Source organism: Panthera onca, chromosome B1 (genome assembly GCF_046562875.1).
Source record: "Panthera onca isolate mPanOnc1 chromosome B1, mPanOnc1 haplotype 2, whole genome shotgun sequence".
Classification (NCBI taxonomy): Eukaryota; Metazoa; Chordata; class Mammalia; order Carnivora; family Felidae; genus Panthera; species Panthera onca.
Genome location: NC_138342.1, coordinates 149,335,575 through 149,361,413, shown reverse-complemented (window position 1 = coordinate 149,361,413; position 25,839 = coordinate 149,335,575). Strand labels below are relative to the sequence as shown.

At 41.4% G+C, this 25,839-nt stretch overlaps 1 protein-coding gene and 1 long non-coding RNA gene across 8 annotated transcripts in view; one reads left to right on the top strand and one right to left on the bottom strand.

Annotated features, from left to right (window-relative positions):
* Positions 1-25,839, bottom strand: part of GALNTL6 (polypeptide N-acetylgalactosaminyltransferase like 6) — a 1,203,008-nt gene that overhangs the window by 200,793 nt on the left and 976,376 nt on the right. The window contains exons 7-8 of the mRNA XM_078445606.2: positions 23,011-23,196; positions 18,690-18,873 (exon numbers count right to left, since the gene is read on the bottom strand). Of these exons, the coding sequence (XP_078301732.2) occupies positions 18,690-18,873; positions 23,011-23,196 (370 nt within the window). The remainder of the gene's footprint in view (positions 1-18,689; positions 18,874-23,010; positions 23,197-25,839) is intronic.
* On the top strand, positions 2,715-23,950 carry LOC132691921 (uncharacterized). 7 transcript variants are annotated; one of them, XR_014137625.1, is made up of 8 exons: positions 2,715-2,920; positions 3,677-3,759; positions 6,527-6,614; positions 8,610-8,817; positions 9,081-9,149; positions 19,642-19,823; positions 21,026-21,088; positions 23,395-23,950. It is a non-coding gene; the product is annotated as an uncharacterized LOC132691921 (long non-coding RNA). The 7 variants fall into 7 exon arrangements; XR_009616078.3 differs by lacking the exon at positions 2,715-2,920 and adding an exon at positions 3,027-3,304; XR_014137623.1 differs by lacking the exons at positions 2,715-2,920; positions 6,527-6,614 and adding an exon at positions 3,028-3,304.

Sequence of the window (25,839 nt, the reverse complement as noted above, 5' to 3'; positions counted from 1 at the left end):
ATCGTCCTGTCTGTGACATCTTGAGCAGGTCCCAGATCTTCGGCTCTAGGAGAATTCAGGCAGAAGAGCAGTTTCTTCTTCAGGTACACATACACACACATAAAATCTCATACAATCAGATGTAAAAACTTTAATTTTTCACCCAATTCAAAGCTCCTCCTTTCTTCCCCCTCAAAACACATCTCATTGGTGGTTCTGGAACAAGCCATGAAGAAGGTAGAGAGCATTATCTTTTCATTCTCCTTGTTTTACCTTCTCTCTTCACTTTGCTTCTGGCTTTCCCAGGTTGGACAAGGAGCGATCAGAGGAAAAAGGCCAATGGCCGGCTGGTACTTGGTTTGTTGTTGGGTGTCTTCTGTCATGGTAGATGCCCAAACACTGGCCCTCCCTGAGGCGCACATGCATGTTTGTGTGCGTGTGTGTTCATGCGTGTGTGCCTGTAGGGGGGTGTTACCCACTCAGACAAGTGTGCTCTTATGATACCAGGCTGATCTCTTGGGATCACCTCTCTTAACTCCTGCTTTGGAAGTGCAACCCATCTCTTTCTTTCCTGGGCAGGCAGTTCCCCTGGATAGTGTGGTTCAAAGGAATTTCAAGCCTGGTTCTTTACCTACTTGACCTATGGGAAATCTCCTTATCCTCGTCCTGACAAATGGCAGAAGTAGCCAAAGCACAGGCCTCTCCTTCTCTTGTCCATTCATATCATGCTGTCATGGGCAGCTCCCTCTGCACTCCAGCCATCACACTGTTCCACACAAGACCAGACACCAGTCTGTCTTTACTTGTGCCTCTGTGCTTCCGGGCCGGCTGACGCTCTCTTGGAAACACTTTTACTCTCCAATCCAGAGGTAACCCAGAATGGACAGATGCTTTCCTATAACCCAGCAGGATCTAAATGGAGGGTAATTCCTCTCCTCAATGCCTTCAAGGGCTTCCCTGGGGTCCTTTTCTTTTAAATTGGGGGCTGGAAGAGCAGACTCCTCCCCTTTCTCATAGATATTTAGCATCTCTCTGTAGCAAGAACAAGTTTTTGTTATCCACTGATAATAAAAAAAAACCTCCAGTTTTGAGGCTTTAACTCTAATTCCAAGATATCGGGAAAAGTTCTTTTTGATGTTCTGTTACTACTGAATGGGGATGAGTATTAGAGCTTTTCCTCAGGGGAGAGAATGATGACCTACAGTCACACTAGTTGTAAATGATGGTACCTGCTCAACTCAGTCCTTCTTACTAACCTTGATGGGGCTCAAGTGTGAGGGAAAGAGGAGCCAGGGGATGAAAGCCAGGATGAAGGGTGCTGTCTAAAGTGATTCTCAGGTTACGATGGCAGATTTCATCAACTCTGGCATCCTTAGCCTATCCTGTCTGGAACACAAATGGGTGACAAGAAAAGATGCCTTCTCGAGTTTCTCTTCAACTTACTAGTCTCTGGTATCTACTGACAGCAGTATCTTTGAATGACAAATGGTTATAATTTCTCCCTTACATCACAATTTTCCCACAGACTATGAACCTAAGAAATCCAGATATGAAGAAGAGAAAATATCGGGCATTTTAATAAAAAAATTGACCTATTGACAAACCTGTACACAATATCCAGCTTAGAGTCTGATTATCCAGGCATAACAGATATTTGTTATTGTATCTGCCCACAAGCACACCCCAGGCCTAATGGGTAACACCCCAACACACACACACACACACACACACACACACACACACATACATACATACACACATGTGGCTCTATGGGGCTGCCAATCCACCCTGGCGGCAATGATTGGGGCAGAGCAACCATGATTCAGTCTAGGACGAGTCAAGTCTTTTGTAAGGTGGTGAGACAAATACTATCTATGGCCACCTTTCTCTGCTGTCTGGTGGCCTGGGAAAATGGAGCCACACAGATGAGAGAAGCTGAGACCAGAGACAGAAGTGAGTCCAGATGGTGTTTAAGGCCCAGGTCCAGCCATTGTAGAAGCGAGGTCCTTGTCCTTCCTACAACTGGGTTATGTGAGTCCATGGAGTCCCCTTTCTACTGAGGCTGGCCTGAGCTGAGTTTTGCTTACTTGGAATAGAAAGGTCCTGAACTAAGCACACAGGATGCCAAGATGGTTAGAAGGTGACTTTGGGTGCAGCCCATTTTCCTCTTTTCCTGGTTTTGAGTGACACATTTCACATCAGATTCTCCTGCTTTCCCTTTAGAACATTTGTTAAATAGCATTTCTGATGAATGAAAAAAAGCTTAGAATTACAAGTTCTTGATTTTGCTTCTGTTTCAATATCTTGTTGACCATGTGACTTCGAGCAGGACATTAGTTACCTGTTTCCTCTTGTGTAAAGTGGATATTATAATACACATGAAATTACTTTGTAACCTGTAAATGCCAGACAAATGTAAGGCACCATTATTAATAATATCAATTGTATTTTGAATATTATTTGGAATAACTTTATGGCATTTCCTTTGGCAGTATCTGAAAAAAACACATTGGCATCCTTGAGAAAATACCTATGGAAACATGCATATCCTCTCTATGCCTCCAGATGTGCTCAGAAAGATTCGTTTGGCTGACTAAGCATCCACGTTCTAGAAAGTAAAAGGTTCCTTTAGAGATGCATATTTTAGTCTGAATTAATTTAAACAAAAAAAAAATGTAACATCAAACACCCTGTTTAGTGTTATCTTATTAAAGGAATGGAAATTTTCATGGACGAGGAGAAAGATGACCTCATACTGAAGTAATAGATGAGTGGCACAGGCTGGGTTCTTCACGGAACATTTGGGGTTTCATCAGCCAAAGTATAAGTGGTTATTTGGTAGGTGTGGGAATGAAGAAGTAGGATGTGGGAGGGGAATAAGGAGGAGGAAGTACTTCCTTAACATTCCAGCTAAGGCTGATCTTATCCTGTCTCCTTGAAGGTATGGTTTCAATTTATTTTATTTTATTTTTTAAGTTTATTTATTTTGAGAGCGAGAGAAAGAGCAGGGGAGGGACAGAGAGAAAGGGAGAGAGAGACTCCCAAGCAGGCTCTGTGCTGTCACCGTAAAGCCTGATGCTGGCTTTGATCCCACGAACCTTGAGATCATGACCCGAGCTGAAATCAAGAGTCAGATGCTTAACTGACTGAGCCACACAGGCACCCCATGTAATAAGGTATTGTTTCCATGGAAACAAGGCCCAAAGTTCCACTCTAACCAACAGAACTGATAGGATGGAAGTATGTCAGGGAGGGGTACTTGTCCAATCCTGGGCCTGAGTTATGCACTGACTGAGGAAGCCAGCTTCCTGTGGACTGGCCCAAGGTTAGTTCTGCTCAGCAAATGTAGACTCTTGGGAGAGGCGTTTTTGAACCTGTATAGTTACACTTCTTTGCAGCTTAGAGAATGGTGGTAATTTAAGCTTTATCACAGATACAGACCTTTAAATCAGAGTTTGTTACTGGTAGAGATAGTAAAAAACGTTAAACTAGAAAGCCCTTTAGAGTCTCAAAAGCATTAGGATGGTCCAACTTAAAATATTTTAGCCAGCTAGCGATAGAGGAAATGCACATTGGTGGAACTTCACTCTATGTCTGTTGAAAATCCCAGTTTCATCTTGTTGAAGACCTGGGAGTAAGTAATTAACTTCCCACAATTCCCACTTTGTTCTTTGAAACATCTGATTTTGTATTACAGGTAAATAGGCATCTGAGAGCCGCACTGCTGTGGTGGAGTGGTGTCAGACAGATCTAGATGCACATCTCACTGCTGCCACTTAAGTAAGTGGTGACCTTGAGCAAGTTACTCAACTTCCCTGAGCCGCCATTTTCTCCTCAGTGAAATGCAGATAATAAGTTTTAGCGAAAAGATCATTGTGAGGACTAAAGTCAACAAAAGCTAAACATCAGGGTGCCTGGGTGGCTCACTTGGTTAAGCATCGACTCTTGATATCAGCTCAGGTCGCGATCTCATGGTTTGTGAGATGGAACCCCATGTTGGGCTCTGCGCTGGCAGCTCAGAGTCAGCTTGGGATTCTCTCTCTCTGCCTCTTCCCCGCTTGTATTCTCTTTCCCTCGAAATAAATAAATAAACCTTAAAAAAGCTAAATGTCTAGGGCATTAACTGGCTCAACAAATGACAAAAGGCATTTTTGTAAAGGTGATATGTAATTTTTTAAATCTTTGCTTGGGTTTTTCTTGTGGGTTCTAAGGTTGGGGAGATGGGGTATATTAACATTTCCTCTGATATGTATATACTCACTCAGAGGTGAAAAGTTTTTTGAAAGACAACCTCATCTCACTTTAGACTTTTTTTGTGTTCAGAATTGCACCTCAGTGCAATGGCTATAGGACTGCAGCAACCATCAAGGTCAATACTGTCGTGTTTTATCGAGCAGGTCCAAAGAAGTAATTTTCCAAGAATACAAATTAAGGGAGTGACCAACCTGGGGTCTGGCCATGCTTAAAGCCTGTGATGGCTCCCCTTGGCCCTTCACGACTGACCAGAGCCCTCCCCTCCTGTTTCCCATCCGTTTCTCCCTAGTGCTTTTTGCAGTGTCATTTCCCAAGAAGTCCTTTGTTCTCCTTGCTTTCCAGAACTCTCTCCCACCACCTTCCTCTCTGGGTGCTGATCTTTCAAGGTGCCTCCCAGAGCTCTACTCACTCGGATTTTCTTGGCCAAGGATTTACTTGGATTTACTTGGATTAACTCCAAGTAGTTTGCACAAGTACCCACTTTAGGATGAATCATCATGTTGGTAGGTGTTTATGTCTCTGTCTTCATCAGCAGAGTGCAGAGACAAGGCATCTATTTTCTCTTACCATGCTGGAGTTCTAGATCAAAGTGTACTAACTGCACCCCCTGGGGCTTGCATAACCTCTTGTTATTCACAAGACAAATCAATGAACTCAAGCCTTTTGATTCCCAATCCTGTTTTCCACCTTTCCTGCCAGCCATTTATCTCCGGGATCTACCTTTTCTCTGTCCTCCTGTTCTTTCAGGAGAGCTCTGTGAGAGGAGATAATCAGAAAGATTTTGCCACTCTATTAACACACCTGTAAATAATGCCACAGTGTGGCTACCTGATGATTTTACAATCGAGATTTATTACGTCTTTTTTCAACTTGGGACACTTTGAACATTGGCCTGGAGGTTATTTGTCTTCATTTGCAGGGTGCATTACTTAAGAGTCAAAACCTCCTTTGCAAAGCCCAGGATTTTGACCTTTTCTCAATGCTGTCTCTTAAAACAATTTACCTTTCTTTCCAGGAGGTGGCAGTACAACACAAACAATAACCTGTGCCAACTGCAGTTTTGTCTATTTTAGGCTCCCGTTAGCATTACAGCAACAGGAGTCTCATTCTGGGTTAGATTTCTACAATAATTCCAAATTGAAAAGATAGGGTGTTTCTAAAGATTTGATCTATGGGTTGTCTTTTTGCTGCCAGTCATTCTGATACATTTTCTCAGGTAGGAAAATTCAGCCATGGTTATATAAGAATCCCATTGTATTTTGCGCTTGAAAATATAAACCAAAAGAGGATCTTCAGATAAAATTCTCTTTTCACTATTTTAGTATACGTATTAGCCTTCATGCATTTTTTGTCGCTATATTTAATGCACTGTATTGTTAGTTAAGGTGAAATTATCTGGGCTCTTGATGCTACCTCAATTGAGAAAATTTATTTGAATGTATGTAAGAGCTAGACATACATATATTTACTGGAGCAAGTGTCTTTCAAAGAGTTATTTCAGCCCCACAAAGTTAATTTCTTAGACTCAGCACAGTTTACAGAATTGGTTTAATTTAGTTTCTCAGATTTTGATTAGATATCCATAACTTCTAGGGAATTTCTTAAATAAAACTGGAAGGAAATATTCATCAGACCAAGATGAATTCTATGTCAGAGAAGCCAGGGGATAGTTTTCAGGGTGTGCCTGATTAAAATTTTGGTTCTCAAGAAGCAAAGGCTAAAAGTGTGTAAGCAAGTAAGAAATCTGTTAAAGGATATATCTATTACTAGTCTCTGAAAAGACAAGCTAGCAATTACTCAGTTATGTTTACTAGATAGTCACAATTTATTCATTTGTGTATAAAAATTCACTTAAATGTCATTCTAGAGGCAAGAAAAATCTCCCTAGTGAGGACCCCAGCCCCTGCATCTCCATTTACTGTCTAATAAATATTTTAACTTCTTTTGCCATTGTGCTGGCTAAAAAGTAGACAGCAGAGCTGTCTTGAGTTGCAGTGAGGTCCCCAGAGGTGGGTGAAGGACAGATGGGCACAGGGTATCCTTGCAACTATGGACTTTCTACTTGTTTCTTTACCCAACAAATACTCATTTAGCACGTACTATCAGCAGGCACTGTGTGAGGTGGTAAGGACACAGCCAGCCAGACAGGTGGACGTGCCCTTTGCTGACCTTCTTGTGGACTGAGCCCTGTTTCTCTCCTTCTCCCCACCAGTTCTCTGCTTCTCCAATGCATTCAGATGGATGGTGAATATCTTGCATTCAGCTCTCTTATTTTGTAACTTTTCTCCCCTAGGCTTCGTCTAATATGTTTGGAGAGGAAAACGTTGTGAGGACACATAGGAGAACACCATGTGAAGATGGAGGGTTGGCCTGATGCATCTGTAAGCCAAGGAATGCAGGAGGCTACCAGAAACTAGAAGAGGGGCCTGGGCCAACGTGAGGCAGCTTATTAGCGTGACTGGGTGGTATGATGTGGTTAGTTAGACTGGGGTCATGAGATTGGGACTTTCAGGTCCCCATAACCTGAACATGTGTAGAGGACAGCCAGATGTTCTCGCATGTCTGGGAAATGGGACAAGTGGTACGTAGATGAGAATTGAAATCTAGAGGCCCAGGTAGAATATACACAATGTAGGAAAGGGACTCATCTCTGAGGTTTGGGGCCAAACAGACCAAAGCTAGGGATTAGTTAGAGCATGCAACTGGGTCTCCAGGACCAGTACTTAGCAAGAACTTGGAACTTAGATAAAGCTGAGTCAAAGGGAGGGTAGCCATCTCATGCCAAAAGACAAGACAGAGACGTGACAGTGATGTGACAGTTGTGGACACCATAGGAAGGTTTCTAGTGAGGACAAAAGCCTCTTTTTAAAGATCTCCTACATTCAATCTGAATCCGGCAGAAGCTAGCAAAATACGATAAAACTTTAGATATCCCCTACCATGAATCTCCCTAGTACCAAGATGCAGTCCCAGAGGAGAGGTGAGGAGAAGAAATTTTGAGCTGAGCAATTTGGAAAGGAAAACAGTCCTGATAGGGAATTTGATTTTTGAATGGACTGTGTCTGAATTGAGAACTGATTGGGCACTCACCTGTCATAGACCAAGTTCTGGATCAGAAGACATCATCTTGGTGAGATCAAGGGCTCACTGCTATCTAGCGACCTCAGACCCAGGAAAGACAGTCGATGCTCTGATCAACTTTGGATGTCCCCCTCCCTCCCCATGGGAAGAGCCACCGTTGGGGCTAAGACATGCACCCCTGCACACCTCTTATAAATCATGTACTGGAGTTTGCATTGTTCCCCACGCAAATGGTTCTGAGCCTGCTTCTAAGGCTTGTGACATCCTCTTTTTTGATTCCCTTTTTTGGCTTAGGGTTTATACCTTACGCTGAGGGGTGCCCAAAGGATGGTTATTTTTGTGGATGGAATAGGACCTGTGGGCTTCAACCTGTACGTGCCCACAGGCTGTCAAAGTGCTGGTGGAACAAGAAAAAGAGGTTAGCCACGGGTCGCTGTATTGCTGTACACAGCCACAGCAACCTGTAGAACTTCTGGGAGGAATTCTACATGCACACCTGGCCCTCCGGATTGATTTGTGGGTATATTTATCAAGGTAGTAGGATAGAACAAAATTCAGTAGTGTGCTAGTTTGATTTATAACTTCTAAATGTTTAGACAGAAGCCAGCTGGGCCTTCATTTGCACTCTTGCCCTGGGCCCTGCATGCATCAGGAGCAAACCTGCTCGCTCTCATGAAAGCAGGGGTCCGCAGCTCTGTTAGGTTCAGTTACAGGGATGAAGGTTACACATTCGTGCATTTGGGGTGTGACTGTGTGTTTGAAATCTGTTCTATATGCCAGAATTATTGTCCATACGGTGATTTCTATTAGTGTAAAACGTTCAAATTTAATTCTTGGAGCAGTGGTAAACAAATGAAAAATAGTTGGCACATGTGTTTTCTTCTCTAGCTTCTAAACTTGTGGAGTTGGAGAGGGACAGGATGTATATTGCCTGCTCCCACATTGGCCTTACCGAAGTGCGGACCCCAGTTCTCTCTTGCTGGTCACACGCAGCCTTGCCCCAGTTTGCCTTGGGTTACATGTCATTCAGGCCTGCTTCCTCTTTTCTGGCTAATGATGTAATTCTTTTTTTTTTTTTTTTTTTTTTTTTGTCTCATTTATACTTCTAACTGACCCTTCTTTACTCAATTTCTTCCTTCATGTACCACTTCTGGAAACTCGGGATAAGTTTTCCTTGCAGTCTAGTGCAGCCTGGAGAGCTCTCTGGCCTTGTGAATCTTCTGCTCCCCTGCTCTGGCTCAGCTGATTCCATAAGCAGGATCTAGGCCAAGTTCTCTCTTTCTCTTCCTTTCTAGGTCCTACTGATGGAAGAACAAGCCAAAATGTGGGAGGAAGAAATGGAAACAACAGACAGCTGGGTGTTGCTATAGAATTTCATAACTGGAAGGTGTCTCCTGGTCACTTTTGGGTCAGAAACTGTAGCTTGGAGACTCTAGGTCACCACTGCCCAGCCAGAATGAGGATTTCCTTCCTGAACAGATGGCCTGGGACTTAGCCTCTCCAGTGAGTTATGCCATATAATCTCCCTTTCTCAAAAGTTCATTTTTTTCCCAATTTCTGCTGGCTCTCTGAGAAACAAAAAGGGACATTCTCTTCTCCTTAACATATTTCCAGATGGATCTACCCAAGAACTATTAGACCAAAAAACCCAAAAAGATCTTATCCCTGCCGTTTGGCATTCTGACCATTGCTTGATTATTTCCTTGAACGGAGGAACGATAGTCTTGACTAAAATCAGTGCCTCTCTGAGTGTGGCCTCGCTGCAGGTGCTGCCCCCGGACAACAAATAGAAAACTGGAACAGCAAACAACAAAGACCAATTACTTCAGTTAGAGGTAAGCTAATGAAAGTATATTACTTTTCTAATATTACTCGTCTCTATACTCAAGGGGAATGTATGCATTGCTATTTTTCATTTTCATTTTATTTCTTTTTATTTTTGCTTTACGTTAGAAGATTGAGATAGGAATTGCCTCGTTTCTGAATCTTTTCCGTTGTATATACGACACATTCTGAGCACACGCTCACCGCCATGGACTGAATGTTTGCGTCCCCTCCCCCTGAATTCATATGAAACCCATCCCCAATGTGATGCCATTTACAAGTAAGGCCTTTGGGAAGTGATTAGATCATGAGGATGAAGCCCTCAGGAAAGGGATTAGTGCGCTTATGAAACAGGCACCAGAGAGCTCCCTTGCCCCTCTGCTGGGTGGGGACACAGCAAGAAGACAGCTGTCTATGAACCTGGAAGTGGGGTCTCACCACCACCAAATCTGCTAGTGCCTTGGTCTTGAACTTCCTAGTCTCTAGAGCTGTGAGAATTAAATTTCTCTTGTTTATAAACCACCCAAAGTATGTTAATTTTTTTTTAACGTTTATTTATTTTTGAGACAGGGAGAGACAGAGCATGAACGGGGGAGGGGCAGAGAGAGAGGGAGACACAGAATCGGAAGCAGGCTCCAGGCTCTGAGCCAACAGCCCAGAGCCCGATGCGGGGCTCGAACTCGCGGACCGCGAGATAGTGACCTGAGCTGAAGTCGGACGCTTAACCGACTGAGCCACACAGGCGCCCCATGTTATTTTGTTATAGAAACCTGATCAGACTGAGATGTTCACCTCCTGCCCCACGTGATCTGGAACAGAGTACCCACCCAAGAAGATGTCTGCAGAGAGTCAAAGCTAGGCTTTGTCTCTTTTTTGCTACTGTGATCCATATGTATCCACTTTCTTTGACAAATAATTTGAAGTGATCTTAACAAACAAAATTTATATATATGTAAACTGGAAAACTGGATCTAGCCTCCAGTTTTCATCATTTCTTTTTTCGTTTTTGTTTTTGTTTTGTTTTGTCTTTGAGAGAGACTGTGTGTGCCCGTCTACGCAAGAGCAGGGGAGGGGTAGCGAGAGAGATAATCTTAAGCAGGCTCCGTGCCCATTGCGGAGCTTGATGCAGGGCTTGATCTCAATGTGAGATCATTGAGCTGAAATCAAGAGTCTGAGGCTTAAATGACTGAGCCACCCAGGCACCCCTATCATTTCTTTCAATGTAAGCCTTCAGGGCTTCCTCTGAATACCACACGTAAGGGCTCATTTTCTTACCTAGACTTTCAGATCTGTACACGTTGTCCAGGCTTGTTATGCTTATCTACTCTCCAGTTCTAAGACTATAATCTTCACCAAGTCTACTGACTCCTCCAGTCCTGAGCTCCAGCATGGCCTTTTGAGCGTCTCCTCACAGTGCACTGCTTCCATCAGGCCCTAGTTATTGCCTAGAATCTAGAGAGCCTGGGGTTTTTATAGCATCTTAGTGTTAGTTAGAAATAGAATTGAAAGATCAAGGACATTACTTTAATTTTTTTTTTATGTTTATTTTTTTTAAGAGAGAGAGACAGAACACGAGTGGGGGAGGGGCAGGGAGAGAGAGAGAATCCAGGCTCTGAGCTGTCAGCACAGAGCCCCACGCGGGGCTCGAACCCACAAGCCATGAGATCATGACCTGAGCTCAAGTCGGACACTTAACCGACTGAGCCACCCAGGCGCCCCTATCACATTACTTTATTGAGAGCTTGTCTCTTTGTTAAAGATGTTGCTGTCTTCTGGACTGTGGTTTTAAAAATGACGCTTTCATTTACAGTATAAATTATTCCAGGAAGGCCTTCTGCTACCAGATAGCTTTTCCTAAACATTTCTTTACCAACTCTCTTTTTTTCTACGTGCAGAACAAATGCCTCTTGAAGTTTGGTTTCGACCAGAATTTATTTTTCTTTATTTTCTGCTACTCCCCTATCAGAATTTCTATTGTATTCAAATAAGTCTCTATGGGGAAGCCCTACAAATATTGTGACTTAGCAAGCACTGTGCCATGACATTTGCTCCGCTGGTATCCTTTTCTGAAAAAGTGTCACTCACCTCTTCTTCAACTACACTCAGCCTTGTCAGACCATTTGTTCTCCTGAACTTAATATTTATTCCATCAATTCAACGAATATTTATTGAGTGCCCACTGTGGACAGGGACTAGGTGATGCAGTGCTGAATAAATTGAATAAGATAGTCCTCCCTGCCTTCATGGAGTTTCCATTCTAGTATCAATATTAGCAATAATTAGAGGGGAGAAAGGAGTGGTGGCCTGGATGAGGGAAGCGAAGAAGAAAGCAGAGCTAGAGCAGGTATTTTATTTATTTTCATTTTTAAATAATTTTTTAAAAGTTTATTTATTTGAGAGAGAGAAAGCACAAGTGGGGGAAGGGCAGAGAGAAGGGAGAGAGAGAGAAAGAATTTCAAGCAGGCTTTGCATGGTCAGTGCCAAGCCTAACATGGGGCTCGAGCTCATCAACAGTGAGATCATGACCTGAGCTGAAGTTGGGTGCTCAACTGACTGAGCCACCCAGGTATCCCTGGAATAGGCATTTTAACTGGAAAGCCTCAAGTAAGAAAACAAAGCTGACTGTGTGGGGGCCATGGGTCTGTATTCCTGTCCTCCAGGAGAGAAGGGGAGAGTCAGGTGATGGCAGAGAGTTCTGTTAAATTCTGCCACATTCTGGTGTGATGTTGTCATGGCTAGAGTAAACGTTGCTGAAACTTGGGTACTAGGAAGGGGACTGTGACAATACTTTCACAGATTCCTGGAGGTTTTCTCCTCAGATAAATGCTGGTAGAACTTTGGTGAAAGAAGGCTGAGGGCCCACCAATAGGAGATCTGGACAGAGGGATTACGTCACAGAGCACAGAACCCCTAACATAATCTAGATGAGAAGTAAATGTAGGTGGTCAACTCACATCTTGGTGGGGATCGGGGGAGAAGGACACCAAAAACAGTCATCACACATGAGACAGAAAAAATGGTCTCAGGACACCCATTTGGAAGCATAGCAAAATAGTTAATGGTTGAAGGCATAGGTAAATAGACAAGAAAAAGTCATCAACCCATTGTGAGTTCCACAATTCTTTGATACATAGGAAGCCATTGCTGAGTCTTAAGTGGTTTGTTTGATAACCAGTAAACCAGGTTTATTGATAACCATTGGATGGCACTGGAGGTTTAGACGTCATTGGCTGATTCTGCCCAGGAGTGCTGGAGATGAAAATTCATTCTCAAGTCTGGCTATGAAGGGGCTGACTAGTCTGACAGTAACGAAGCAAGGCCAGGAATCAGAGTTGGAGGTCCAAGGTTCAAGAGGAGATGTTACCATAGAAAAAGAATGGGAGCTGGTTAGGACAAAAGTCATGGTAAGGTTTGGGTGGAGAAGAGCATGGTGTTCCACAGGGACATGGTCTTGAGTGACTGGTATACAGGGATAAAAATCCATTTCAGAATAGAGGACGAGGTTTCAACTCCTTTCTAAATAGTATAACCCACCAGGTCTCCTGTGATTCAAAGATGTTTCCTGGTAGTGGTGGCAGAAATAAAAGTTTCAAAAGTCCAAACTCATGGTCAGAAACCAGAAAAAGGGCATCTAGAAGCCAGAACCACCTCAGAAACCCTGAGAGCTGGAGAGCAGGGCAAAGGAAAGAAGAGCAGGGCCGTACCAGTAGAGTAACGGCAGTGACTGTTAATTCAGGAATTAATTTGCTGGATGCTGAAAAAAGAAGCAATAAGCGAACATCTTCCTGAGGTAAAGATCATTCCCACTGGAGAGGGAGGAGAGAAAGTCATTCTCTGGTGAGCAGATCTGACAAGGGAGAGGTATTCTCATGATCCTTTGGTGAGAATGGTTTATCAGATTGTGATTCCCCCAGAGACCCAGGACTATGGTGGCCAAAGAGCCCAGAGAAGCAGCTATGGGGAAGGGTCTTTATTAGAGGGGAGGGATGAGTAATTAACAAGCTTGCTACTGAACATCTCTATTATGTTACAGCATTTTACTTCACTTAAAAAAAAATCTTCAGTGGGGTTTCATTCTGGGCTTTTGAGGAAGATTGATTTTATTCAATGTTTTAATTAGTTTTTAAGACCCTTGAGCTATTTCTGCTCCTTTATTCTCACCCTCTGTGTTTAAGACACCATTTAGGAATTTGACAGTATTTTTCCCTAAACATTTTGTCCTTTTGCAGTTGTCAAATATTGAATTAGATCTTGTTATAAACAGACCAGAAGCTGGCATTGTTGACATTTCCCTTCATTAGGAAGAAACTGAAAGCTGACATTTTCAACCTATCAGCTCTAGTTTGGTCTGCCGATAAGAACACAGTACAGGGAATGAGGCAATCTGTTTCCTTTTTTGCTCTCATTAAACGCTCACTATGAGATGTTAATTGATAAAACTATTTTACTTAATGGGTGCCTAAGTTTCTCTTCAAAGGAGAGGAAAAGTATTGATTAACTCTAGGATTTAAAGTCTGAATGAATGAAAGAAAGCATTGCTTTGAATCCTAAGAGACTGATTAAACCTAAAATTCGAAATCTGAATGAATGAATGAAGATGCTGATTGAAGTCCTGATGTGACTCTTATTAGTTAGTTAATATTTTTTTCATTCTCTCTTTATTTGCAAAATTGGAAAAATAACAATAGCTCTTTTTTCCTGTGCCAAGGATTATTACAAGGGGTCAATCAGGTAATGTAGTGAAGTGTTTTACATAGTGTTGAAATGCTAGATAAATGTTAGGTTTTGTATTACATATTCCATAGACTTAATGAGATAGGTTATTTGGTTAGATTGGTTGGATTCTGGAATAATGTGAAGTTCAGGCGAGATTTGTGGTTGAGGTTTCAGAGAGCTAAAGCCTTATTTCACTCTCCTGGAACTCATCACTAGACTCAACTGATGAATGTATTTTGCAACCTAATCCCCTCAAAAGTTTGAGGTGACAACTTTAAAACCTCAGTATAGAGAATTATCTGGTTGCAAGTTGAGGCTTAAGGCAGCTAATACTATGGTAGTGTGTATGCATCAGTTTGATTTTTTGAGGAAAAGAGGAAAAGTTTGGAAGCAATTACTTAGAGATCACAGCAATATTCTTAACTTAGCTTGAGAAGTAGAGTATGAAAAAAAATTCTCCCACCCTGCCAAACCAATGGTCCAGGGTTAAAGGTGGCCCCATTGGGACAGGACAGAAAACAAGGCAAGATGAGCAATACCCGATTCAACTCAAGAGGTGAAAGTGGAGAAGACCTTTACTTTAAAGTGAATTTTCTTTCTTTACATCCTATAGTAAATTCATGGTTTGCCCAGTCTCATTTTCCATGGGGAGTCAGTTTTATTCCTTACTAATTCTGATTAAATTCGGAGTGACCAGTATTGGGTCAAAACCCACGTGGAAAAAGTTTTGAGTAAAAGAGACTATCTTTACTTTCAAATTCTGAGTAAGCCGAGGTGCAGCTGAATCCCCAGCGGAATTTACCCAAGTGGGATGTTAAAATTTTAAATGTCAATTAATGCAATCAGTAAGATCTGAGAAAAGCTAGTTGCTTATTCCAGGCATCAAGTAACTTTATTCTCAATGTGTTCTCTTTTTCGCATTAATGAAGAAAGCTTTTGTGCCCACCAAGGAGAAAGAACCCCCCTTCCTCCTGGCTGGTCAGCCCAAGCCTGGATCCATGGACTTCTGAGGTCTGGCTAGGTATCAGCTGCACTCACACCCCTCAAAGGGCATTGCTATTCATGCTCTGGCATATTTCTAAGCTAGATAACAGGCCTAGATGAGGAGTCACTGAATTCAAACTGATGTGTCTGTGGACATAGGGGTTTCTGAGAGAATAAATGAGCATTTGTAGCCTGTAAAGTTAGCCACCACCATACCCAGTGCAGATCCTTTTTTTTTTCTTTTCCAATTTTGGAAATTAGTGGCATATATGGGTGGTAAAGGGTGCCTGGGTGGCTCCATTGGTTAAAGCATCTGACTTCGGCTCAGGTCATGATCGCACAGTACATGAGTCATGAGTTCAAGCCCTGAGTCAGGCTCTCTGTGCTCAGCGCAGAGCCTGCTTCTTCAATTCATTAATAATTACTGCTCATGCCCCACTAATTTCACAGGATTTGCGGATTAATGTTTATTTATTTTGGGGGGGGGGCAAGGGGCAGAGAGAGAGGAGACACAGAATCCAAAGCAGGCTGTCCGCACAAAGCCTGATGCAGGGTTAGAACTCAGTAACTGTGAGATCATGACCAGAGCCAAAGATGGACACTCAACTGACTGAGCCACCCAGGTGCCCCAGGATTTGCAAATTAAAAAAAGAACACTATTGTAGTCAATAGTTAGTTGCTAAAAACTCAAATAATGCAATAAATGTAAGAATGGAGGTCTTGCCACTTAGGACATTTGATAGACTTGTTATGGAAAGATAAAGTTTGCATATATATTGTATGAAGAGTCCTGGGGTGGGCAATGCATTTACATATTCCTCTTCAGTTCCTTTCTTCTTGTTTTGTAGCCTCCTCTCCCCACCTTCCACAGAAAATCACACAGCCCTTATAGGAGCCACTCGAAATACAAAAGTCCATGAGAGAGATATTTAGATAGATTGCATTCACTCTGTGTATCTTAAAGCTTTACATCTAGAGAAGCAAATTTTAGCCTAAAGCATGTTTTTCTGTTTATGAGCACATTCAGGTGACTGCGGAGATAATGGAATTACTGATACACTGCTCATAGCTGTTTGGGTAACTGTTCTTTTATTATCAGGAAGGCAAATGCAATTTTTAAGATCAAAGTGGACATCTCTTGGAAGCTACATTTATTACAAAAGGCTAAAGTGTCCACATTCCTAGGAATCAAAGGGACTCAAAAGCCAGAAAAGCAGTAGTGTTCAAGAGACAAAAGCGATTTTTGATGGACAGGAACCACCAAAGTAGGTGACAGGAGCAAGAGGTAATTTAATTCTAAAAGTTACCAATTCTGCACGATCTGGGGTTAAGCAAGGCGCCTGATGTGGTGACATCCACAGCCAGGGTCTGCCTGTTGATAATTTTGACTGCCACTGCAGGGACTGAGAAAGTACTTTCATAATTTTCACCATTGGAGATTCCCTTGATAGCATTTTGAACCAATTTCTGCCAAGAACAGGAGCCCCACTCAGCTATTGCAGCAGAAGTAAAGTAGGAAGCTATCATAGCCAGTCACAATAGAGTATTTAGAAAACCATCATGGGTGAATTCTAGCCCTGAAAACATGGCAGCCTCAGATGGTAGCAATCGGACTGTGGCTATTCTCCTGTCACCTGACATCTAATGGAAGTTCCACTGTATTTAGGGTCCTTTTGTATCCTCCCCCAACCTCCAACCTGGCTTTGAATCCCCCCATAAGCCCCTTTGCCAAGGCTTTCAGATGGTTAACTTCAGGGATGTCTGACAAACATCTCTCCAGTTGGACCCACTTCTAATGCTTACTGGAAACTCCTTCACTTGTATCACTAAAGACCTCTTCTAATAGTTTTTAATTTTTTTTAATGTTTATTTATTTTTGAGATGGGGGAGACAGAGCGCGAGTGGAGGAGGGGCAGAGAAAGAGGGAGACACAGAATCCGAAACAGGCTCCAGGCTCTGAACTGTCAGCACAGAGCCCAATGCGGGGCTCCAACTCACGGACCGCGAGATCATGACCTGAGCCGAAGTTGGACGCTTAACCAACTGAACCACCCAGGCGCCCCTAATAGCTTTGAATATCCTTGAAATCTTGGCCAAAGCATTTGGAAGAGTAACGACAGGACTTCATTATTTCTTCTCAAAAACTCTCCAGCAATTTCAGAGTAGGAAAAGGCCAACAGAAATTCTGGATACTTGGGGCCCCTGGGTGGCTCAGTTGGATAAGCGTCCGACTTCGGCTCAGGTCATGATCTCACGGTTCATGAGTTCAAGCCCGGCATCGGGCTCTATGCTGACAGCTCAAAGCCTGGAGCCTGCTTCACATTCTGTGTCTTCCTCTCTCTCTGTCCCTCCCCCACTCACACTCTGTCTCTCTCTCTCAATACATAAACATTAAAAAAATTAAAAGAAAAGAAATTGTGGATACTTAATAAGTGGGCTTCATATTACAAAAGAAATCATTTATCTCTCCCTTTTTATCAGGTTAACGTCTTCTGAAATCCCCTTAACTTTTCCCGAGAGTTTATCTTTCTAGAGACTAGAATTGGAAGAAGCATTTTCTTGATGTTTATCACATATTTATTATTGTTGAAAGGGTAAGTGTTACAGAAGTGTTTTTTTTATATTTGGGAGCTTCTCTACTGCACACTTTTACTGCTCATATGATTAATGAAAAGACAATATTGATTTTAATGCATCTTTTTTTTCTATTTTTAAGAGAAATCCCAGTGGGGTAGGGGCAGAGAGGAGGCGGGGTGGGGGGGTGGGGGAGAGGATTTGAAGTAGGATCTGCACTTACAGTACCAAACCTCATGAACTCATGGGCTCAAACTCATGAACTGTGAGATCATGATCTGAGCTGAAGTCGGATGCTCGACTGACTGAGCCACCCAGGCGCCCCTGATTTTAACGCATTTTAAACACAATCTTAGAAAGTATGCAAAGCCTCAATCACAGACATTTTTCTTGTCCTAAGAAAAGTATATAATAGTTTTAAACTTATAAAAATTTGAATGTGATCAAAAGGGTACAGTATGAGGAGTAAATAATAAATAATAGTATGCCTTGGGAAATCTCTGGGGTAACTTTTGGAAAAATTTCACCATTTACCATTAATGGTCCTGAGAGTTTGTCAAACTAAGCTATGTATATTTTTTTTCTTTGTCTTGACATGCACAATTTTCATATTCACACTGAGAAAAAGAACGATTTAACTTTGTAGAGACCAATTGGTTATTAGCTATATTGGTTATATAATAATGGTTATGATAGACAATTCTTACCTCTATAGAACTTAAATTAATAGCAGGGTTATCAAAGATTATTTACTCTGGATGTATCATTTGGATTGAATTCCCCAAGTTTAAGTTATGGGAGCAACTACTCAGAAGCACCACCTTCCCTCATAAGTCCCAACAGGGGTGTAAACAGAGGCTTAAATACTCTTTCGTATTTTATATCATTTTCCAATAAAAGTAAAGTAAAATAGTCAATTTAAATGATTCTTAGGGGACAAAGAATAGAGAGAGCTGAAAATAAGAAGAGAACATCTAGGAGAATATCTACAAGGCAAAATACATGTTGTCAGTGACCTCTGCGTTTTCCTGATTCTCACATCTGCACACTTTCTCTCACGCTTAGCAAAGTTTGACAAGGGGGTGATCCATGTAATCAGTGCAGCTTGTAATTTTCTACAACTTGCAGGTCTGACTTTTCTCCGAGGTAGGGATATTGTTGCCACCTGTTTTCACCCATTTTATTAGAGATAATTGTCCTCATGGGTCCCCAGTTGACACGCCTGAAATGAGTCACCTGCCCTCTCTCCCTTGGCCCCTCCCTCAGCTGCTACTCACTCAAAAGGGTCGCTGGGATCTGCCCTCTGGAGCTCTGGAGGAATGGGGATTCTTTTGTAGTACATTTCCCAGTCGAAGGCGCCTCGCATGGCATCCCCAGCTTGTGCCTCATACCCAAAGTGATTGTGGTCAATGACATCGATCATGGGGCACACGATGGTTTTGTGGTTTAGTGCAATTTGGTCTGAAAAATGAAAGCACAAAATAGGAAATGACATGCCTGCCTAGGTCATCTATCATTTTTCAGCAAAGAGAAGCCTTACAGATCTTTCCTAATGCAGGGATGATGCTTGAAGCCTGGTTTCTGTCGTTGTTAGAGCACTCTGTGAAATCTGTTTGAAGGCTAGACTTAACGTGATGGGACAGTGATTAGGTAAAATTAGTGTTGTTGTATTTTCCTTTAAGAAAGTTATGTCCCAGAGAGACTTGCAGAAGTCCATTTAGCTCTACCTCTGTCACATTTTTGCTCTGACCTGTCCCCAATCTGTCATTTTATAGTGCATCCAACATATGTAGAGTATAAACAGTATTTGTGTTCCTTCAAGCATACAGCTGGAGCCTGCTGAGAAAATATTGTCCTTCTTTCTGGAGGCTTCAAAATATAAATATTTAACTTCATGTTTTTTCTTGTTTGTTTTTTCATTTTTAGCATCTCATCTTATAATGGCCACCACGGCTGCTCCCCCTGCCCCCCTTAAATGCTGACAAATCATACACAGAATTCTTCGCTCTCAGGCTTGCCAGAGATTTTGCCAAGTTCTATTTTGCTATTGTCCTTTGATACAGACTCTGTTTATCTAAGCTATACATGTTTATCTTTTCTCATTATATCCAAAAATATATTAGCTGGCCTGATAACTACTGTTTCTGTTCCTGCTACTATTAAATTCTTGAGCAACTACTAAGTGATTTATACTCTTGCTATTTCTAATCCTCCTGACAACCCTGTAAGGTGGCTGCCATTATCATTCTCAATTGACATATGAGGATACGAGCTCAGAGAAGTTAAATAACTTGTCAAAGGTCACCCATCTTTTGAGAGGAAAACCCAGGATGCAACCCCTGCTTGCCAGTCCAGTCCTAAAACCTGTGGTCCGTCCCACTTCTCCATGGTGCTTCTTATGTAGCAGAAATGTAATATCTTTTTAGTTCCAGCTCCCTCCTTTTCCATATAGATACTGTTATTGTGAGACACTAACAGCATAGGGAATTGGCATTTACATACTTTGGCTCACCTAGAATAGCTAACTGTGGGGTACAGTTGACTACTGAAGGACACAGGTTTGAGTAGTGTGGCTCCACTTATAAACAGATATTTTTCAACACAGTACAGTGCTGTAAATGTACTTTCTTCTCCTTATGATTTTCTTATTGACATTTTATTCCCTAGCTTACTTTATTGTAAGAGTACTGTCTATAATACATAGAACGCATAAACTATGTGTCAGCTGACTGTTTATGTTATTGGTAAGGCTTCTGGTCAACAGTTAGCTACTGGTCGTTAAGTTTTTGGGGAGTCAAAAGTTACACATGAATTTTCAATGGCACAGGGTGTTGGCATCACTAACCCCTGTGTTGTTTGAGGGCCAACTGTATTTTCTTCTCAAGAATATGCACTCAATCAATATTTATTATAACAAACAAAATGTCTGACAGAACTTTTAAGTGTGAACATCTGCTTTCTGGTTATGTGATGTGGCATGTGGAATAAAATACATTTAAATATCTTAAAAAACATATCTTTTAGAAATAATGGTTATTTCAGTGTTATTATTTTGAGGACCCTAATAAGCAGGGTGGGGCAACCACAGAATCTGGGGGAAGATCTCCCCTCCAGATCTACATCCTTCCTTCCTTCCTCCTTCCTTCCTTCCTTCCTTCCTTCCTTCCTTCCTTCCTTCCTCCACACCCCCCCTTCCTCTTCAACAACTATTTATTGAGTAGAAACCATTTACATGTCACTTTTCTAGGCTCTGGGAATATAACAGTGAATAACAACCACAAAAATCTCTGTCGTTAGGAATGGAGCGAAGGCAATCAATATACATACTAAATATTTAAATTAGATAGTATGTTTGAAGGTGATAAATGTGGTAGAAAGAAGATAAAACAGGCTAGGGCAATATGGAATGCTGGTATGTGGCAAGGTAAATAGCATGGCCCTAGGAGGCTCTCAGGAGCCTGGAGGTCAACTTAATATTATTTCTGCTAATTAGTAGAGAGATCCCAAAACTATTTCAAGTTATTCTTCACCAAGCGCCCTATAAGCATCCATCTTCACCTAGGTAAGTCTTGTAATGGGTTTTAATCTTTATCTAAATGGTGTTTCCCCATAGATGTCTTTGACAGAGGAGACCAACGTTGCTGTGTCCAACCTATTTCTTCTATCACCTCTGCAGGTATTTTAGTATTAAGGTCTCAGTGATTTTCTTCAATCAAATTCAGAATCAGGTTGATTTACAAGTTTCTTGACCAACAAGGAGTCCCAAGGTGACCCAAAGAGAATGAGTCTGTTAAATTAACTGTCAACTTTCCCTTCAAATTTCCTTTCAGCTCTTATCCAGCTGTTCTAGCTTAGGGTGAAAGCAGCATGACTAATTTTTCATCTAAGGCTTGTGCCTACATTTCAATTTCCAGGGATCAAACAAACAGACTCTTAATGGGAAATTGAAATTCAGGTATAATCCCAAAGTGAAAAATGAACCAAGAAACTGTGTGGCTCCGCCTGTTTTTTTCATTTTGGATGATGTGTCAAGACACTGATAGAGGAAAATAAAAAAAGATAGTGATCCTGAGCTTGAATCATTTCTTATCCATCAGGCCTACAGGAAATGAAATGCTTTAATGAGAAAAAGTGGGTTTCTCTCTACTTTCTCTCTCCTTTTTTTTTCCTGTTAGATTCATATGAACAATCAGAGGCTTGATAATTGGCATTTAGGAATTGCTTTGGTTCATAAATAAATTAGGTCTTTTGCTGACTTCCTTGAGTATTCAGCACCATATAGGTCAAATTCAGTTTGTAGGAATCTCACTGTTGCTGATGAAACTCTAAATTGCTATGTCCTTGGACAAGGTACTTTTAATTAAAAGCTCAGAGGAGTCTCTGGCCATAGGAGCACTGAAACATTCCTGTTGATCACGATGGCTGGGCAGTCATCTGTGTACGTGTGTGTGGATCGGGTGATGTGGTGGGGTGTTAGTTGCTGGTCATTTCCTGTTTTAAATCCTACACACTTTCAATTGATTCCCCTCCCCCCTTCCACATTTTTTACTAATGGAGATTTGCTGCTTCTAGCTGAAATCCTACACAGTAGTCAATAGCAAATCATTCTTTCTGAGGCAGCTATTGTAAAGCAGTTTTTACTGGCTTTAGCTCCAAGGCCAGGGATATATTTACAATAAAATTGATTTAGTGAAATCTGGAAGAATAGGAAGGAGCACACTATGTGCACACCAAGAACTTTTTAGAAACTCATTTTTTTTTTCAGGTTGGCAATTTATCCCTTATCTACTACTGGACTTTATATCTGACTTCGTTGTGAAATAAAACACAAAATAGTCGGGCTCGAACTGAGCCCCATTCATAGTTTGAATGACTCTTAGTTCGTTCATGTTTCTAATAGTTTAAGTGCGATGTGACAGAGAGGCTTCTCTCCCTACTCTGAGCCATGTGGTGAGCATTTGAGATGTATCATCTGGATAGTAGTTCTGAGTGTTTGAGAAGGTCCTGTGTAAACTTGGGGGATTATATATTTAGGGCTCTAGGCCAGTGCCAGAAGTTTAAATGGGAACTGGCATTATAAATCCTAGAAAATGTCAGGGCACTTACACTTGAACTGTATTCTCGGGCGGAATAATTTTCTTTCCTCAGTTCTTAACAGTTCTATAATAATTGTTAAACTCTGTGTGTGTGTGTGTGTGTGTGTGTGTGTGTGTGTGTGTGTGTGTTTATTTTAATCTTGCGGTAGTTAGAGGTAGTGTTTTTGAATACTTTTTCTTTCAGTGTTTACTCTGTGACTGTAACTACACTAAAGCAGAACATCTAAACTAAACAAACCTCTAAACTTTTTTGAACCTTAAGTGAGATTGCAGTTGGTGTTATCTAAAATGTCCATTTTCATGCAGTTTTCTGGTTACTTCTTGGTCCTCAGCAGTGGTTAAAGTAGAATTCAAGGCTCTCACTGTAAAATATTGTAGAAGAGAACTCTAGACTTTGTTCGTTGAAAACTAAATAGAAGCAAATCACACACTCCCTCTGAAGGAGGTCAATTCCCCAGGCCTTGCTGGTCCCCAGAAGGCCACTGTCAGTATGTGTACTCACTAAGGAGAGGGGGCAGCCAGTTCACATTGACCTCGCAGTGGGAGTCCAGGAACGTTAAGACTTCTCCTCTTGCCATAGATGCCCCCAAGAGTCGGGTCCGGATGAGCCCTTCCCTTTTCTTGGTGCGAACGATCCTTACTTTGGAAAATCGGGCCATATATTCTTCTAATTTATCCTTCAAGTGTTCTAGGAAGGAAGCAGAGGATGCAAAGAAAGAACACAAAACATTAATTGCAACAGAATTACTCATGGGTGTTTATGCATTAAGCGTATGTGAATGGCGAATCCAAGCTTACATCCATTTTTCTTCTCTCTTCATCTCAAGGGGAGATATTAATAAGATTTTATGCCTAGAGGTTTTTCTACTTTATATTTTCCATAAAGGTTCATAAACTGCAAATACTGCTCTTTGTTTGAACACTGTATTAGACACTGACGCACCAGAGCTGTACCATATGATTACTGTTGGCCAGCTGCCACCATGCTTAATCATGGCCATCACTGTCCAAGATGGGCATTGGCCCTCTGGTTCCTGCTGTGTAAAGTCAGATGAGGATTCCAGCATATGCGCTCTTTTCAACAAGAGGGCTCTTTCCAGCAAAGCCACGCCTGGTTTCTGTGTTTTGAAAATAATGAATGTAAAACCACAAGAAAAAAATTATATCCTTCAAGTCAATAAGAACCAAACAGATTTTTTCCTCCCACCGGGTAATAGCCAACTAGTTAGGAAGTTCAGCATCTGGCTTCTGATTTGAAGTGTAAAACTGATTGACTTGCTGTTAAAATTAGATGTGAAGAGGGGAAGGCAGATAGATACTCCATAATCATTTTGAACTGAGCTATTGAAGGTTAGAAAACAAAAAAATTTTTAAATGTGTCTTTGCCTAATTAAAAACAAACTCTGGGAACAAAATCGAATCAGGTAGCTTATTTACAGAGAAAAAACCCCATCTCTTACTGTCTGTGATAAAATGCATCAATATCTTTGATCTTTAATGCCAAATAAGTGTGCTTGGTATTTTTCTGTGGAATATGTACTCATATAATTTATATCTTGTGCTTTTCACTCTCTCATACCTACAACATCAGGAGGGCTTCACTGGAGTTTCTAACAGGTACCGTCTAATGTTCATAGACACAAAATCTTAGTATGCAGTGTGTTCTATAGTTCCACTTTCAAACTTTCTCCGCGTGTGTGCAATCAAAGGCAATATTATTAAGTCTCCTCCTATGATCTGTAGCAATAGGAATTCATATAAGGATTTATGATTCCCTTCCCTGTGATTCAATTTAACAGATGTCAGAATTACTCATATTGGAGTTTCTCCATACCTAAGAGTTTATTCTTATTTCTTCTTCTTAATGTAGCATTTAAAAAAAAATCTCAATTTCCTTTTTTTCAACTGCCCCATAACTATGTTTTACAAATGGATCAAGTAAAAAAATACTTAGCTTTCTAATTTTTCTTATTCAAGAATACTGGTGGGGTCTTTCCCAAGATTGTTTTAGCACAAAATGGGTTCCCCCTCTATTTTGTTCTTCCTGTACCGAACAGACTACAGAAAGCAAAGATTACAGATGTGGAGTCAGAATGGACCTAAGTGGGAAGTCTGTACCGGTGAAACATATGAACAGGTCATGTAAATTCTCTTAGTGTAAATTTCTTCACCCATAAAATACATGGAATTGGGGGATTTTTTCCTCTTAGAGTGTGGTGAAGGGTTAGGCTTTTGGTTAGACACCAGACAGTGCTCATTCAACAAACATCCCCTAAGTCAGTAATGGGAGACCTCATAAGTCCCATGCACTTAAGAAGAGAAACAGCATTTTTAGCTGGGGAAATGTCTTTGAATGTTAAGCCTGAAAAATGAAAAATAGAGAATTTTTATTTATTGGTGAGGTTTTGATAATTCATCACCTTTTATTTATTGAAAATTTATTTTTTTAATGTTTTTATTTATTTTTGCGATAGAGAGAGACAGAGCATGAGCAGGGGAGGGTCAGAGAGAGAGGGAGACACAGAATCCCAAGCAGGCTCCAGGCTCTGAGTGGTCAGCACAGAGCCCGATGCAAGGCTCAAACTCCCAGACTGTGAGATCGTGACCTGAGCCAAAGTTGGATGCCCAACCAGTTGAGCCACCCAGGTGCCCCTATTTATTGAAAATTTAAAGAATGAGAGGTTTTGACCAGCGATAAGTGAACACATATAACTTCATAGCAGTATCACTGTTTCTCAACCAAAAGTCTGGCTCTAAAGTGTCTCTGTCTCTTTAAGATGGGTGTGCTATGCAAAAGCCATAGCTTCTGCCCTTCCTCTCTTTACTGACTCCTCTCCTGCTCTCCTCTGTGCAAGCTGCAAAGAAAGATTCCAATGGACTATACAATACGACGCTGCCTGTGAATAAGATTGGAGCTTACTATTACTATTTTCCTGTTAGGAAAATAAAGTAGAGACCTGCCACCCAGTCATGCAATCAAAGGCAATGAATAAGAGGAAAGTGATCAATACTAGAGCTCTGTACATGTCAGTCTTGAAAGACTTGCATTCGGTCAGGGTTTCCCCTGTAATAAACATTTAAGAAGATGCCATATTCAGGGTACCTGGGTGGCTCAGTCAGGTAAGTGGTTGACTCTTGATCTCGGCTCAGGTTATGATCTCATGGTTCGTGAGATCGAGTCCCATGTCAGGCTCTGCACTGGGATTCTGTCTCTCTGCCCCTCTCTATCTGGCACTCTATCTCTCTCAAAATAAATAAATGAACATTAAAAAAAGGAAGATGTCATTCTCATTACTGTAACTTATTCAGGCACTGAAATCCTTCTGTATCT